Source organism: Pyrus communis, chromosome 3, assembly GCF_041283825.1.
Source record: "Pyrus communis isolate YQ-2024b chromosome 3, ASM4128382v1, whole genome shotgun sequence".
In the NCBI taxonomy this organism is placed as follows: domain Eukaryota; kingdom Viridiplantae; phylum Streptophyta; class Magnoliopsida; order Rosales; family Rosaceae; genus Pyrus; species Pyrus communis.
In genome coordinates this window covers 24,759,152-24,775,051 of record NC_142567.1, presented here as the reverse complement: position 1 = coordinate 24,775,051, position 15,900 = coordinate 24,759,152, and the positions used below count along the sequence as shown (strand labels likewise).

The 15,900-nt window shown below is 36.8% G+C and overlaps 2 protein-coding genes and 1 pseudogene across 4 annotated transcripts; 2 read left to right on the top strand and 1 right to left on the bottom strand.

Annotated features, from left to right (window-relative positions):
* The first annotated feature begins 4,102 nt into the window (after positions 1-4,102).
* LOC137715756 (transcription initiation factor IIA large subunit) lies at positions 4,103-10,541 on the top strand. 3 transcript variants are annotated; one of them, XM_068455098.2, is made up of 11 exons: positions 4,103-4,660; positions 4,917-5,084; positions 5,161-5,334; positions 5,709-5,760; positions 5,835-5,893; positions 6,076-6,201; positions 8,545-8,679; positions 9,592-9,655; positions 9,776-9,936; positions 10,046-10,129; positions 10,220-10,541. In XM_068455098.2, the coding sequence occupies exons 1-11, from the start codon at positions 4,544-4,546 to the stop codon at positions 10,241-10,243; spliced, it is 1,164 nt and encodes a 387-aa protein (XP_068311199.2). In that variant the 5' UTR covers positions 4,103-4,543; the 3' UTR covers positions 10,244-10,541. The 3 variants fall into 3 exon arrangements, with proteins under 3 accessions (XP_068311199.2, XP_068311200.2, XP_088547583.1); XM_068455099.2 differs by having other exon boundaries at positions 4,278-4,660; positions 6,088-6,201; XM_088691457.1 differs by lacking the exon at positions 9,776-9,936 and having other exon boundaries at positions 4,278-4,660.
* On the top strand, positions 8,933-9,114 carry LOC137716641 (U2 spliceosomal RNA; annotated as a pseudogene).
* Positions 10,542-11,063: 522 nt separating the features above from the next.
* Positions 11,064-11,646, bottom strand: LOC137714259 (uncharacterized). Its single transcript, XM_068453512.2, has one exon. The coding sequence runs from the start codon at positions 11,563-11,565 to the stop codon at positions 11,200-11,202; it is 366 nt and encodes a 121-aa protein (XP_068309613.1). The 5' UTR covers positions 11,566-11,646; the 3' UTR covers positions 11,064-11,199.
* Positions 11,647-15,900: the final 4,254 nt, after the last annotated feature.

Below are 15,900 nucleotides of genomic sequence, written 5' to 3'. Positions count from 1 at the left end.
TTTTAATTGTTGAACGATGAGGGATGTTGATATGTTTGAATGATTATCTTAACATTCTTGCAACATCTATATTTTTGTACGTCACGGGTGTTTTGTTTAACTGTGTGCAGATTACAGACTTCAGTGCATAAGGATTAAGATTTCTAAAATGTTGTTATTGAGGGTTTTGTCAAGGAAATGCCAAAGGGGGAGATTGTTAGGGTAAAATTGGCAATCCCTGACATAATGCCTGAGTCTGTAATAGCTTAGACTTGTTATACATTTTCAATTGTAATAGTTTAAGTCTAGGAAGGGTTCTCACACTTTCGATGCAAAGATGTTACCTACACGCGATAAATATTCAGGTACGTTTGCATGCATACATCCAACTACTTTCATCTATATCTCATGTTATTGTTTTTGATATAGGACTCTTAACCATTGTGTGGTTTATCTCTTTAAAATATCTTATTCCTTTATTTTCGAGATTTTAAAGCATGCAAAATAGTCTAATTGCATTAGGACTAATCTGATGGTATTGAGACTTTTCAATCCGTGTTATCAAAACGTGTTTGGGTGTTGGTAGAGTTATTGATCAATATGGATTGCATGGTTAGCTAAAACTAGTTTTAGTTATGAAATCTTATCAGTTTAAATTGGTTCCCGTGCATTGAGGATTGAAAAGGAAGCTTTGAAATTGTTTCAAAAAGATGCCGCATATATGCATGTTTTTCTTGAAAGATAGATGTGCAGCAACTTTGTGATTTTAAAAAGGATATAACATTATTTGTCAGTGGCTGCCACATTGTGGTTTTTGATGAGCATGTGTTTTTAAAGGGAACCATTTATGCAGAGAAACTTATTTTATTAAAAAGGATTTTTGAAGAAGCATCAATTGGGTTTTTCGTGTGCGTGAAAAAAATAATTGAAATACTGTTGTTTGCTTATGGTTCCAACAGCATGGGTTTTTAAGAGAAGATATTATTTTTCATGCTGTTTTTCTTTGAGGTTTTAAATTGAATATCAATTATGGAAATGAGCCTTGTGATTTTCGTAATTGATTGTTTTCCAAACAAACACTTCATCATATAAACATTTTGCATGATCGAGTTAGCATCGTGCAAAGTTCGAGGGAAAGGTGATTGACGGTTGCGTTAGTACCGTGCCACTTCAACTCGAGGACTGAAGAAAGATCGAGTAGCAAAGCGCGAAGACAAAGCTGCCAACTGGTATGAGTGTCTAGTTGATGAGTTTTGTAAGTCTTTATGTATTCTTTCTTTCTTAGTGCTTCCTGGCTTGGTAGCCCGAGGATTTTCCCAGTGGTGGGTTTTGCCTCGTTAAATCCTACATCATGTGTGTGCTTTTTATATTCATGTTGAATATTTGTGTAGGATTAATTTTGCATAACTGATTAATTGAAACCATAATTTGCTTTAGCGTTAAGTTGTCATTTATAGATTAAGTTAGTACCCATCCTAGGACTTTCAGCGTTCCTTCTTCTCCTTTTCCTTTATCCGGGCTTGGGACCGACAATGTAAGATAAACTTATACACATGCATAGTTGATACTTAAAACTGTAGTGGATACTTAAACTCTTGGTTAATGGATTGACCATACTCAAATGAAATGGTACACTTATTTAGTTTGTATACGTTCAGTTGCTTAATTTGTGGTAAGTAATAGCTTGTCTATTAGTTTCTCTGTTTCGGTTTTGAGTCTAATAAGGCATAATTCTCACACATTCTACAGCAAGAAAAAGAATACAATTAAGTATACATACATCAATTGTATTTGGTCTAGTGTCTTAGTAAATAGAGCGTTGTGTTTCCACCAATACGTCATATATTTGAAATTCTTCATCTCCTAAATTATTGTAAAAGGTTCAAACATTTAGACGAAAGCGTGCTATAGCCTATAGATGAAGAGGAAAACAGGATGATGAACTAGTGACTTTTTTTTTTTGTTGTGTTTTCTTCATGTTTTTTATTATTATTATTATTATTGTTCTAATTTTTTTGTTAGATGATGTAAAAGACTTGTATGTCATACAATTGAACCGACAAGAAACAAAATCTATCAAAATTTTGAGAAATTGCCAATGAATTTCAAGAGCCAACATTAGAATTTATAATTTTCATCGTTTGAAAATTTCACGCACATCGTTTTCAAACAAGATAATTTATAATTATCAAAACTTTATACGATGGAGATTTAAATTCCGTGATTTTAGAACTTCTATTAATTAACAATTTTTTCATCCAAATACAAAATGAAAGTAAACATACTTGAAATAAGAATGGTTTTGCCCTTATCCAAATAATGATCGATAATGCCACTTCGTTTCACAATCTTGTGGTATTTCCCTTCAGTAGTTAGTGAGTGATTTTAAAGTCGACTCTTGTAGAGTGTGAATTCAATACTAATTATTATGGCTAATCGATTATGTGACTGCACTCATTCTTTAACCAGTGTACATGATATCGTTGTATTCAACATTGGGGATCCAGAACTTCATAAATGATGTGTTAGTGAATCAGCTTCAACTTTTGTCCACTTCGTCACTTAACATTAAGAACATTATCAATTAACAGTTATGACATCATCAGCTAACACTAGTGACCTACCGAGTGTTCATTTTTCAAAATGTTAGGTGGTTATTTAGAATGTTTTAAAAGGTTATGGACCAATTTAGAATCACGTCTAAAAGTTGAGTGGTTATTCCTACCTAACCCAAAATCACAACAATATAAAAAACTACATAGCCTATGGAGAATAAGCTTTATGCTTAGGCCATCTCCAACTAAAGAGGCTAAACATAGCCCGTCCAGAATTATAGTCTTACAAAATAACTTTTTAATAAACAATGTTAGGTTATATTCATATACCATCTTCAACTGAATGAGCTAAATATAGCTATTTATAGCAATTTATGGGATAGGTATTGATAGGAAAATTATGATTTTTTTTTTTAAATTTTGCGTTAAAAAAAAATTCTAACGTTTAGCTGACGTCAGCTAGCAATGGCCCTTCCTAATGTGGTAGTCTTTGGATTATTCCAAGTTTAGTTGTTGGATTTGAATGTGGATATGCAACAGCTACTGCTAGGCCCCAAAAAACGGGTTGAGTGGAAGGCCAAGCTTGGCCATCTCGATGCCTTTTGTTGCCAAGTTTTGGTCTAGTGGACTCCATTGAAGTTTAACCAGCCATTCAGTGGAGATGAGTTTTGTCAAATTCTGGACATGTTTTGGCCCTTTTGACCTTTAACCTTCTTTATGGGAGATGGTATTACAGCAGTTCCACCCCCTTAGGTTAATAATTGCCAAGCAATTGGGAAATAAACAATTATTCTCTTAGTGAATGGTAATTGCCTAAATGTATCTTTATCTTGAAAATGAATTGTCCGAACAATTGATATTAAAAAAATTAATTTTTACGAATCCCCCTCTTTCTTCTCCATCTTCTTCCTCATTTTTTTTATTTTTCTTCGTCCTCCTTATCATCGTGCATTTCATCAAAGTCATCAATTAACAACAAAATCACCAAAACAAAGCTGAATAATTATTGAAACCCAACACTAAATTCCCAGCCAACATCTCTCCACAAACCCTGCCCCTAACCCAACCATCACTTCTAGAATGAGTTTTGAATATGGCTGATGTCAGCATGACGTGAAACCACTCGGGTGCAGAGTCAGACAATTCTTACCTGATTGGGTGGTCGGGCACAATTGTGCCCACCATTTGCCATAGTTTTCTGGATGGCGCACTATGTTTGGATGAAGAAATTTAAAATTATTAAGGAATTTAAAAATGACGGAAATTGAAATGACGAGATTTTATTTTCTAGAATTTGTAAATTTTTTTGTTTGGTTAACCTAAAAGAACAATGGAATTGAATCGGAATTTGTTATTTTTAAACTATCAATCATAGAAATTGAGAAATGACACCTATTTACATGGAATTTGAACTTGGGATTTGGAGGTCCCAAATTCCAAGTTTTTTTTCCACGCGGAAATTCTAAATTTCTATGTTTATGAATCCAAACAAGAGAATTGGTTTCTGTTAATTTATAAATTCTAACTTTTACCAAAATTCTATGTTTATTTCCCTCATCCAAACATAGTGTAGAAGAATTCCTTTTTCTTTCAATTTTTGGACAATAATTGTACGGGTCGAAACTTGAAACTGTTCTTAGTCTCTCACGCCCAAATCAGGACCGTGCAGATTTCGCCACGTGGACCGATTCATGTAATCGGATGCAAACCTATTTATATTCCACTCTTTAATCTTCAGTTCTCGTCCGCCCCTCTCTCTCTCTCCCCCTCCCCCTCCCTCCCTCCGTCCCTCCCTCCCTCCTCGCTCTCGCCCCTCTATCCTCCGCCGTTGTCTCTCTCTCCTCTCCCTTACACTCACACACCCCAAACCTAATTGCATGTTAGGTCTTCAAACCGGTATCGATTATCTGCGCTGAAGATTTCTCTGCCTCAATTCTACGGGGAAATCTTCATTCGATTTTGCTTTCTGCTTGACGGAATCGGAGGTAGGCGGAGCTGAGATTTCAAAAATGGCGGCCTCCACGAGCAGTGTCTACGTCAGTGTTATTGAAGATGTCATCAACAAGGTCCGCGAGGAGTTCATGAACAACGGCCCCGGGGAAGACGTTCTGAAGGAGCTTCAAGGAGTAAATTCAATTTCCGATTTCCATCTTCAAGTTTTTGTTTTCGTTTCGATTGTTTGAATTTCGGATATTGGTTCAGAATTAGGGTTTTTTTTTCTTTTATTGTGTTGATGGATTTAGGGTTTTCTGGAGGACTGGTTCTCGAGTTCGATCCGATCAATTTCTATGGTTTTGAATGATAAGAGGGGGCTAATTGTTTTGTTGGAACGTAGCTATGAGCTCGGGTATAGCTAATTTTTAAATTTGGGGTATATCTCAGACTTGGGAGGCGAAGACGGTGCAGGCTGGTGTAGTAAATAATCCTATAGAGAGGTCGGCGGCAAAGGGAACGCCTGGCAGTGGGGTTACTCCAGTTCACGATCTCAATGTACCGTATGAAGGGACCGAGGAGTACGAAACTCCCACTGCTGAGATGCTCTTCCCTCCAGTGAGTGTTTGATTTTCTATGTAATCAAAACCTTTGCTTAAAACACATGGTTGATGTGGGTTCATTGTAATGCTAGACGCCGTTGCAAACCCCAATTCCTGCAACCCCAATTCCAACACCTCTACCTGGAACTGGTGACAACATGTATAACATCCCTACCGGCGGTAGTGAATATTCTGCAAATGAGTCTGGTAGTAGCAATGGTGGTGTCAATGCAGAGTTGAAAACTGGAAGATCTGGCCCCTACATGGTAAACACTCAATTTGGAACCTATAAGGTGTATGCAGTTATTATTTTTCTAAATGCATTGCGGGAGTATGAAATTCTCTCACTGGTTACTATAAATGTATCTAAATTTGATTTCAAATAGATTTAGCTGTTTCGCTGTTTAATAAACAACTACTACGCACTCTCTTTGCTAATTAATAAATATGAAATATCAAACATTCCTTGAGTTATAATAAATTGCAAAGGTAAGGATATTACGGTGATTGTAATTACATCGCTTTATGTAATTTATGTTTGTACTCTCTCTTTACACGCGTTTCTTATAATAAATTTCCAGTAATACTGTAATACAGTAATAGTATAAGAGAACCTAAATTATCTTTGTTCTGTTTGCAGCAACCTCCATCTACTTGGATTAACCACCGCCCCCCTCTTGATGTTAATATTGGTAAGTTGGAGCGTATTGTTGTATATAGCTGTACTTTCAAAAGTTCTGTAGTAATTCACATTTTATTGGTGTAGCTTACGTGGAAGGGCGGGATGAGGCGGATAGAGGGGCCTCTCATCAACCCCCAACACAGGTAATCCCTACTATTATTTACAATTCAATTTAGCAGAAAAATGACTGGGTTTCTGGGTACGAAGAAAAATCATGATTAAAGAGTTCTGAATGGCTTTGGTTCACTTGGTCATTGCCATGGAGATGGTGTCGTTGGATTACCACTATAGTTGGTCATTATTGTAATGTTGGAGAAAATTTTAGGACTTTTTCCAGATGAATTCTGGAAAGCGAAAACGTGAAGATTTTCCTGCAAAGTATCAAGCTGGTGGATATATACCCCAGCAAGATGGAGCTGGAGATGCTGCACCTGAGATTTTTGAGATTGAGGTTTGTTTTCTTTCCTGCTTTTCCCCCTAACTTTCTGACAAGATTGGTAACATTCATCCATTGTATGAGTGATTTTTATTCATTTGAATCTCTGGATGGGTGTCTATGTTTTGTAAAATCTAAGACTAGATTACTGGCATTTGAAAATATGAAGAAAATGTGACCTGAGACTCTTTATCCAATGAATTACAAATTATCTCATGCTTCAACTGCACTCAAATGTTTAGGTGACTTGTATATTTTGGTGGGACATGGTTGTGGATGATTTAATAGGAGGAGAGTGTCAATCATGTTTTTCTCCTTTGTTCTTCCTCAATACAGTTGTGGTGGAAATTGTTTCAGGAAGTTAGAGATAGTTGCGTCATTCCAAAGGGTTGTTTCGAGCTTCTAAGCACCAAGTTTTAGGCTTTAGGAAAGGGGAGGAAAGCTAAAGCTTTGTGGGGCTGTTTGGTGTTGGCAGTTTTTTGGAACATTTGGTTGGTGCATAATAGAAGAGTTTTTGAGGATTATAATGGAATGGGGGTAGCAGAACTATGGGGTAGAGTAAGAGACTGGGCAGCCCTCTGGGCATCAGTTTCAAACTTTCAAATGCGTTCAGGGATTATTCTCCTATATAGTGTGGGATATGTTAGCAGCTATAAAATGATTTTGGTTGAGGTTGTGTTACCTGTAAATAGATACACTTGAGAGGTCTTAGCTAGTTTTTCTAGATGGTGGATTTCTTAGCCACTATTTTGTAATTCATGTTATTATTCTAATAAATTGTTTTTGTTTCTTCTCAAAAACAAAAAAAAAAAAAAAAAAAAAAAAGCTCGAGAGGCTCCAATTAGGCTGTATTTGTCTAAGTGCATAAACTGTTATGGAATAAATGGCATTACACAGTCCTATGTGATCATTCAGAACTCTCTCTCCCTCTCTGATTTCATTTCGTGAAGCTGAGATTCTTCTTCTTTTTTGTTCTTTTTCCTTTGGCGAGTTATAGGTCAATTCAGTTGTTAGGATTAAAAGGTTATCTGGAGCAAGTCTGCCTCTACAGGAGCTATAAGATAAGGGGGAAATTTGATTGTTTGAGACTGTTTTGTCGTTTTCTATTCTTGATTTGTTCTTTCATGTCGATGGACCCTCTGGTTTTGTATTGTTTTATAAATTAATTTGCTCAACAAATTTTGTTTTTAAAGTGGAAAAAAGACTTTTCTCATTAAGTATGAAACGGTTGGCTATACGAATTTTTTTGTCTTCATTTGTGCACTCATTGGAGGAGCATAAAATTTGAATGGAAAATTATCTGTGTATTTTATGAAAAATTCCATTGGGTTTGATGGCCTTGCAAGTGTTGAAAGAAAAAAATGGTTAATGCTTGAAATTTGGTCAATAATGGTAACGATGAGGTAGGTTGTTCTTGTGGAATTGCTCAATTTCCGGTGAATGTTAGCGCAAGTAGGACGTGCTAAAAGTGGTAATTGATAGAAAAATCATAAAGTGCTGAAAGTGGAAATAGAAATGCTAAGGAGACTCTCAAAAGTGGGACTCTCCATGGACTCTCTGCCACCTCATGTTTTTGGCACAATGTTTTATAATGTTAGCATGAAAACTAACGTTAAACTGTGAGGTGTGAGAGAGTCCATGGAGAGTCCCACTTTGAGAGAGTCTCCTTAGCATTTCTTGAAAGATAGAAAAATCATGAATGGTTCTAATGGGAATGTACTCAATGGACAAAAGCGTATTTTCTTCACTTTGGAAGGCCATTTCCTCATTTATATTAGATATTCGTCTTTCTGGGCTAGTTTTGTAGGTTTTGTCACAGTACCTGGTGTTTGACTTAGGACTTGGACTCAAATGGTCTCATATATTATGATCACTGTTACTGCAATTTTCTTTTGCAAGTGATTTCTCCTTTGGGGTCTATTAGTTTTTCCTGAAAGGTATGTTTTAGGTGTCATTTGATGTCAAAGGACTATAGTTCATCTATGTAGCTGTAAATTATGGTTGGGGTCACTGTTGTTTTATCTCTTTTGGATCAATTAAATAAGGTTAGAATTTACAATTGTAACTAGCTAGCCATTATGCTGCAAATATTCCGGGCAGGAGGCCTGTGTGTTTTAATCTTAGTACATTGTTTAGATAAGACTATTTTCTGCGCTTCACAATGGCATGTGACTGGTCATATCTTTATGTTGTCGGAGTAGTACACTGTTGCTGCTATTAATAGTTGTTTCTTTATCTTTATGAATTCAAGTTACTCAGAGCATGGAAAAACACTTCTAAACCAGCACGCTTCGCCTTTATTTATTTTTACTTTTTTGTTATATGCTATTTAATCATTTAATGGTGATAAACTTTCAGGTCAGTGAAGGGAGCTCATCCATTGCCAGCCGTACATGGAGTGAGATGTTAACTCGTGTACGAAGTTCTACTCTCAAGATTCCTCAACTTGATGGACCAATCCCTGATCCTTATGATGAGCTTTCTACTCCCAATGTAAGAACTATTATGAAAATTTCACATGTGGCTCGAAATTGTGTGTTTATGTAGTCTAAATTGCCTTCTATAATATATAATGTTAGAGTAACACATACAAGTGACCACCATTAATCTGCATGCCACTGCTGTGTTGGTTTACGGAGGTTGATTTTCCATCCTTTTGGCAAACAAAAGAGTGTTAATATAGGAATCCGCATCAAATTTGTATTGGTTTTATTTTTCTGGTGGAGGTCTCTACCGTATAGCAAAAATACCTTTCTCTACCTTTTTGGCTAAGATCAAGTGTACCATATGTCCTTGTCAGTTTAATATCGGATAAGTGATCCACATGGTATTAAGTTCATCTCTTCTAGGGCCCACCAGGGTGATTTTCATTGGGCATTTCTAGTGTCGCCCATGTGATGCACTATTGCCTGGAGGACCCTAACTTGAAATATTGTATGGGAATAAGTCTGGTGCTTTTTTATTTTATATTTAAGTTTTCAACTTGTAGTTTACAGCCTGAAATGAGTCGACTGTGATATCAATGGTCAAGGAAAAATGGTGCAAGTCTTTAGATAGAGTACTGGGAACTTGGATTTTGTTTTCTCTTGTTTGAATTAGCTCGTGGGATTTACTTGGTTGTTGATATTTGGTTCTGGACTCTAGCCAGTCTCTCTCGGGTACTAGCCAGTATCTCTTAACCATTGACTTGATGTCTAAACTCTCTGAAGTATAAATTCTGGATACATACATATCTTTTATTTATCCAATAAGCTGTGTTGCGTTGGCTACGTGCTTTGAAAGTTTAAGGATGATGAACCAGCTATTTTTCAATGCCCCTCTTTCTGATCTGCTCTGGATCTGTTCTTAGTATATGATAATTTTCTTACTTATGAACTGTTGCCTTTTCCTCCCCTTTCCCTACAGATATACAATTATCAAGGAGCTTTCAATGAAGACTACAATGTTGCCAGCACACCTGCTCCCCATGGTAATCTAGTGATAAACTTGTGAACATTGTGATTACCGTAGGAGTGGATAAGTTTTAAGTGTCATAAATCCATCTCTGTGGTGTTGAAGCCTCCTCCTCTCATCATTTTTTAACCTCCAGATATACCAGTGAGCACTCCAGCTCCGGTTGTTCAAAATGATGTTGGAGATGATGATGATGATGAGCCCCCATTGAATGAAAATGATGATGATGAGTTGGATGATGTGGACCAAGGCGATGAGCTAAACACAGCACATTTGGTTTTGGCCCAGTTTGACAAGGTCTCTCTCCGCAGCATTAGGACTATAATATTTAGGCTCCATATAGGTTTTTCAGTTTTCTTTCTCCAATATGATTAACAATTGTCTTCTCGTGTGTTTGGTTGGGTAGGTATCGCGCACCAAGAGCAAGTGGAAGTGCACATTGAAGGACGGCATTATGCACATGAACAACAAGGATATTCTCTTCAACAAGGTAAAGTGTACTTTAAAGGGTTTGATGTTCTTCATTCCTTTTGCACTTGTTATCCTCATGACCTTTCTTTTGGAATGCTGGCTCTTACAGGCGACGGGAGAATTTGAGTTCTGAATTTCATGGAGAAAGCCTATTTTGGCAAACAGCGGCAGTTGCCCTAGTGAAGCAAGTCCGAGATGATATCATCGGGTGTTTCCTAATTTTTCTTTATGAATTGTTATTAAGAGAGAGGTTGAGGGGAAGAGAAAGACAATGCTAGATACTTTGTTTTTAAAGAATATGGGATGGATGTTGTTGGCCTATTGTACATACAGGATGAGCTTTTTTGGCCTTCTAAAAATGGGATTGGCTACTCGTGCGTTCGGACGTTTTATATTTCTTTGATGGAATGCAACTGCATTAAATTGGTTTACTTACAATGCAATTCGATTATTATCTTCGGGAAGTACTCTGCCCCCGGTAATTTTTATGTTTAAGACTTACTTGCAGTTGGTGACACTGCGTTTCCAACGCCATTTTTTGGTTTGAAATGCGACGTGATTCATTTATGTTTTGGGAGCTTCGAGTCTAGAAATGTAGACTTATTACAACGATTTTTTTTTTAGACAACGAGTTTAGACTGAGCAAGGGGCTTGTAGCTCAAGTGTTTATTTCTGCATTTGTAGTTTTGTTCAAGCTTGCATCCGTACGAACTTTTCTCTCTTTCGGATTTTTTTTTCGTTTGGTTCAGGTTAACAGATGATGTTTATTTCGCCCGATCAAACACCCGAGGTTCTGAAGCAGCAACGTGTCGTTTCTATGCTTTTATTTTCCATTTTTTGGGTGGTTTTGATAGAGTAACTTGAAATTTTTTGAAGACAAAAGTGTGAGGTGGAGAAAAAAGAAAAACAATACGGAATCATGAAGTCAAATATAATCAGAAACCCTGGAGAAATGCAGGTTAATGTTTGAGAATGATTTGTACTCTGTTCTACACAATGCAGCAGGCAGGCAAAGCCCTATCAAAACACAGGCCCTAACCATTAATTTTCGTCCGAAAACTCAATGCATCCAGTCGAAATCTTTAAATGTCAGTACCGCGCTTGGTTCGCGATCATGCACTGGGTTTGAAACATGGCAAACAACGTTGAGGCATCCACAAAAGGAGCCACAGCCGGGTGTTGCCACCCGCCTGCAGCAGGAAAAGGCGGTGCAATACTACTTCTCACGTTCTGATCACCGGCTTTTTCCATCGCTACTGCCACTGGATGCGGGGATGGAATGAGTACCGGAGACAGTAATGGGATCGTCGTTGTGGCATCGTCGTTTGATAGAGGGTTGGTCGAGGCAGTGCTTGCAATTTGATCAAGGTGAAGAGATGCCGGGGCACGCTGTTGTAGCCTAGTGGGAGCCTTCCCTGTATCGGCTTTGACGCTGCAAACATTGTGACTCTCCATTGTTTCAGATGATTCTACGAAACTTTTTCGAAATTCTTGATCGAAATTTCCGTAGAAATTCAGGTCTGTCTCTGTGATCAGACAGTTAGGGTTACTGTACGTAGAGGTTTATAAAGGGTAGGAAATTTAACCTAAAAGATATAGATAGTAATGGTGCTTAATCATGACTAATTCTCTCTTGGCTAAAATTAAGGGTTCGGTTATGGAGGTGGACGTACGGTTGGAAAAACGGAATTTTCGTTAACGGTCATTTGCACTGAGTCGTTGGCTTGTGCCCCAAGCTTGGTGGAGCAAATGAACCAAAGGAGATAAAGCTAGGGATACACCGTGTCGTGTCAAATTCGTGTTGATGGTTAATCAACTTACCAATCAAAGGAGATAAAAGTAAAGACGATAATTGACCAATTGTACGATGTCAAATTCGTGTTGAATAAAATTAATCTGTTTAAAAGTAAGATCTATGTTAGAGAACAATTTAGAAGCAATAAAATAACAGAAATACAAAATCGAAATATTTATACTTTATTATTAAAAAATACTTGTAATACAGAATGCAATTATGTTATAGTAACAAAAATTAAAATGATACTAACTTGAATTAATTGAAGGCAGAGGCTAGCACAAACGCTATGTCATTCGAACAGTATTTCAGTCCCACTTGTGTGCTTGTGGTTCTACAACGTCTACTCGATCAGGATACAACTACCTAATTCTACAACCCGCACTGGATTATAGAACTCTAGCGAATTGCTTTGTGTGTTTACTCTCTGGAAATTTTGTACGGAAGACAAGGGGGAAGAAAAAAATGATTTTTGATGGAACTGAGGACTCCAATTATATAGGCTCTTTCATACCTCTTCAAACACCTTTTGGATGTATCTGAAGCTATACAACTCTTTCCAAAGAGTTGTGTCTATTAATCAAAACGTTTTTAATTAATTTAATTAAAACCTTAATTTGAAATTAAAACTAATTGATCAGATTAATTTTAATTCCTTGGCCCCCAAGTGCCCTAAGGCCCAAGGCCCTTATCTTGATTAATTAATATTAATTAATATTAATATTATAGTATAATCATCAAGCCTAATCCACACAACCATAAGGCACAAGCCTTCAATCCATTTCCAAATGGTCCAAGTTCTAATTACTAAGAAAAAGGAATAAGCCTATATAAAGGCTGGTGAAAAAATAATGTTGACCAACATGGGACAAGAGGGTCTCAAACTCCTACAATACCCACATTTGAGACGACTCTTTGGTCCTAAAAACACTAAGATACAAGAGTAAACAATAGATGTGACGTACATCAGGAGAGATGTCTTTTGGACTTGAACCTACCTTAGTATATACTTATCCGATTTACTAGATGACGTAGTGAATATAAAATCTTGAACTGTTCATCTCCGCAATAAACCAAGACAATAAGCAAAACATATGCCACATTTACACATCACAAATTCATACGTTTGTGTTCTTTTTGGTCCTGAACAAATCCTGGATTCATGAGAGCTTTAAAGAATGTAGCCATGTAATTCTCATAAATGCGACCCCACATTTACTCTCATATAGGTAATATTGATTAAGAATAGGCTGCTACTATTCCACTCGATTTACAAGTATCAATATCATTAAACTAATGTATCCTACATCATCAGCAGTCACCACACTTCTTCCATCATAGGAATGGGTATGTAAGTGTGTTTCTTCTTGAATCTAGCCAAACCAATTTGCCTATTGAACCTAGACCATGGGATCACCAATCAACTAGGTTAGGTTTCCGTTTGGCAGTTTCATTTTACTCTATTGACTTTAAACTCATTCCCCTCGATGTATGCTTAACTTGCTCTCTAGACAAACCTTTAGTAAGCGGATCCGCAATATTATCTTTTGACTTAACATAGTCAATAGAAATTACGCCACTAGAGAGCCATTGCTTTATTGTATTATGCCTTCGTCTAATTTGTCTAGACTTCCCATTGTATACACTATTTTTAGCTCGATATTGTGCAGCTAAACTATCACAGTGTATACACATTGCCGTTACAAGTTTAGGCCATATGGGAATATCCTCCAAAAAATCTCTTAGCCACTCAGATTCTCCTCCAGACATATCAAGAGTGATAAATTCCGATTCCATAGTTGATTGGGCTATGCATGTTTGTTTAAAAGATTTCCAAGATATTGCTGCTCCTCCCAAAGTAAATACATATCCACTTGTGGATTTTGTATCATTACTATCCGATATCCAATTCGCATTGATAAATCCTTCAAGCATAGGAGGGTACCTCGTATAATGCAATTCATAATTCATTGTATGCTTTAAGTATCTCAATACTCGAATTAAAGCTTCCCAATGATCATGCCCAGGATTGCATGTATATCTACTCAGTCTACTCACTGAGTATGCTATATCGGGCCTTTTACAGTTCATAATGTACATAAGACTTCCAATAACTTGTGAGTATTCACGTTGAGATATAGCATCACCTCTATTTTTCTTAAGTTTGTTATTGGCATCAAAAGGAGTAATTGCATCTTTACTTTCCAAATGACCATATTTTCTAAGTGTAGCTTCTATATTATGGGACTGTGTAAGAATATATCTTTCTTGGTTTCTTTTTATTTTTACACCAAGAATCACATCAGCTAATCCAAGATCTTTCATATCGAAACTTGATTAATTAATATTAATATTATAGTATAATCATCAAGCCTAATCCACACAACCATAAGGTCCAAGCCTTCAATCCATTTCCAAATGATCCAAGTTCTAATTACTAAGAAAAAGGAATAAGCCTATATAAAGGCTGGTGAAAAAATACTGTTGACCAACGTGGGACAAGAGGGTCTCAAACTCCTACAATCTACTCACACTGTCTTGCTGATCTTACGAACTTTGCTTCAGATATGATTGTGATATTTGCATTCTCGCCGCTGAAGGTATGCATATAAGCCTCCTCCCCACGTTATTTCCTCGTAATGATGCCAATCTAGTTCTTTCAAAGTTCAAGCAGGTTTTCTGATATCTCATGAGTTAAAAGTCTTTAAACTGACTGGTGTAGGAGTGGTTCATTAACATTTGCTAATTCTGCAGGAGGCGCTAGGAGCAGATAACCTTTTCATCCTCTTCGGTGCTATCGCCTTGTTATCTCTTATCTTCGTTGTATTGACTGTCCTGGAAACCAAAGGCTTGAGTTAGGAGGAAATAGAATCCAAACTCTCGAATAGATGCTAACCCCCTGGCCAAAACCTTTGATGGTTCGAAGGCTTTGTGGTGGAAGAGGCAATGCCCCAAGAAATATTGAGCATTCCTGCGTCTGTTATTAAGACGAGGACAATTGTTTTAAGCTTGGTGAACTAGCAGCTGTAGTTGGATAGATTCTTTCAACTTTTGTGATACTAGAAACTCCCAACGCAACTTCAATTTGAGCTTTTATGGATACAACATTTCAACTGAGAATAATAATCTTACAACATTTTGAAGTCAGTCTCAAGCATAGCGACTGTCCGGAGAAATAATGTTGCAGACATTGCAAACTCCATACTTTACACGGGAGGAATAAAAGCGTTTTATGTCAACTACAAGTGTTTTTTACTATGTTTGACGTGTTTGTAAGTTCTAGAAATGCTTTTTAGAGAAGCAAGGTGCTTCTTTTGGAAAATTTTCTAACTACCTTTTTAGAATGAACTTGGAAGGTGCTTATGAGAAGAAGTGCCTCTTACAAAAGCAGTCTGAAACCCCAAAATCACAAGACGTCTCAAATCACTGTGAATACAATGAAGAGTTCGTACAATCAATATTAATGAAGAATTGTTAGACATTACTTTCGTGTAAGAGAAACACATTGTCACACGCATATGTTTTAGACGGAAGAGAGTGATTTTTGCAAACACATTTTCTCCTCTTGTGTACTCTTGTATATATCTGACCTTTAAATTGAATAAATAAATAGGAAAAACTAATTAACAAAAATAAACAAAAATGGGTAGAAGAAGAAAAGCAGTGTGCGGAAATCATTTTCCATTTAAACTCTAAAACCTTGCATTTTGTATGGTTGAACATCAATGACATGAAGTTTGCTTGACTCTTCCATGTGAGTACACTCTCAATGTTTTAACTTAATAGTGCATTATTTTTCAAGACAAAGGGTCTCAAAACCCAATCCACTTTCTGAGGTGAAGAAGCAAAGCTTAAATCTGATCCTCTCAACTGTTGTGTATTTTGTCATGTTTGTAAAGTAGGATGAAGCCAAGTAGGATTATCCTATTTTGTCCACAGAGAGCCACGTGTCACTCAGCTAATCCCCATTGTGTGGCCTTCAGAATTTTTACAAC

Bases quoted from the DNA above. Each gene is read 5' to 3' on its own strand.
- LOC137715756 (XM_068455098.2), top strand. From the start codon at position 4,544: ATGGCGGCCTCCACGAGCAGTGTCTACGTCAGTGTTATTGAAGATGTC. The intron at 5,085-5,160 runs GTGAGTGTTTGA...TTGTAATGCTAG, and splicing joins CTGAGATGCTCTTCCCTCCA to ACGCCGTTGCAAACCCCAAT. The intron at 6,202-8,544 runs GTTTGTTTTCTT...ATAAACTTTCAG, and splicing joins CTGAGATTTTTGAGATTGAG to GTCAGTGAAGGGAGCTCATC.
- LOC137714259 (XM_068453512.2), bottom strand. From the start codon at position 11,565: ATGGAGAGTCACAATGTTTGCAGCGTCAAAGCCGATACAGGGAAGGCT.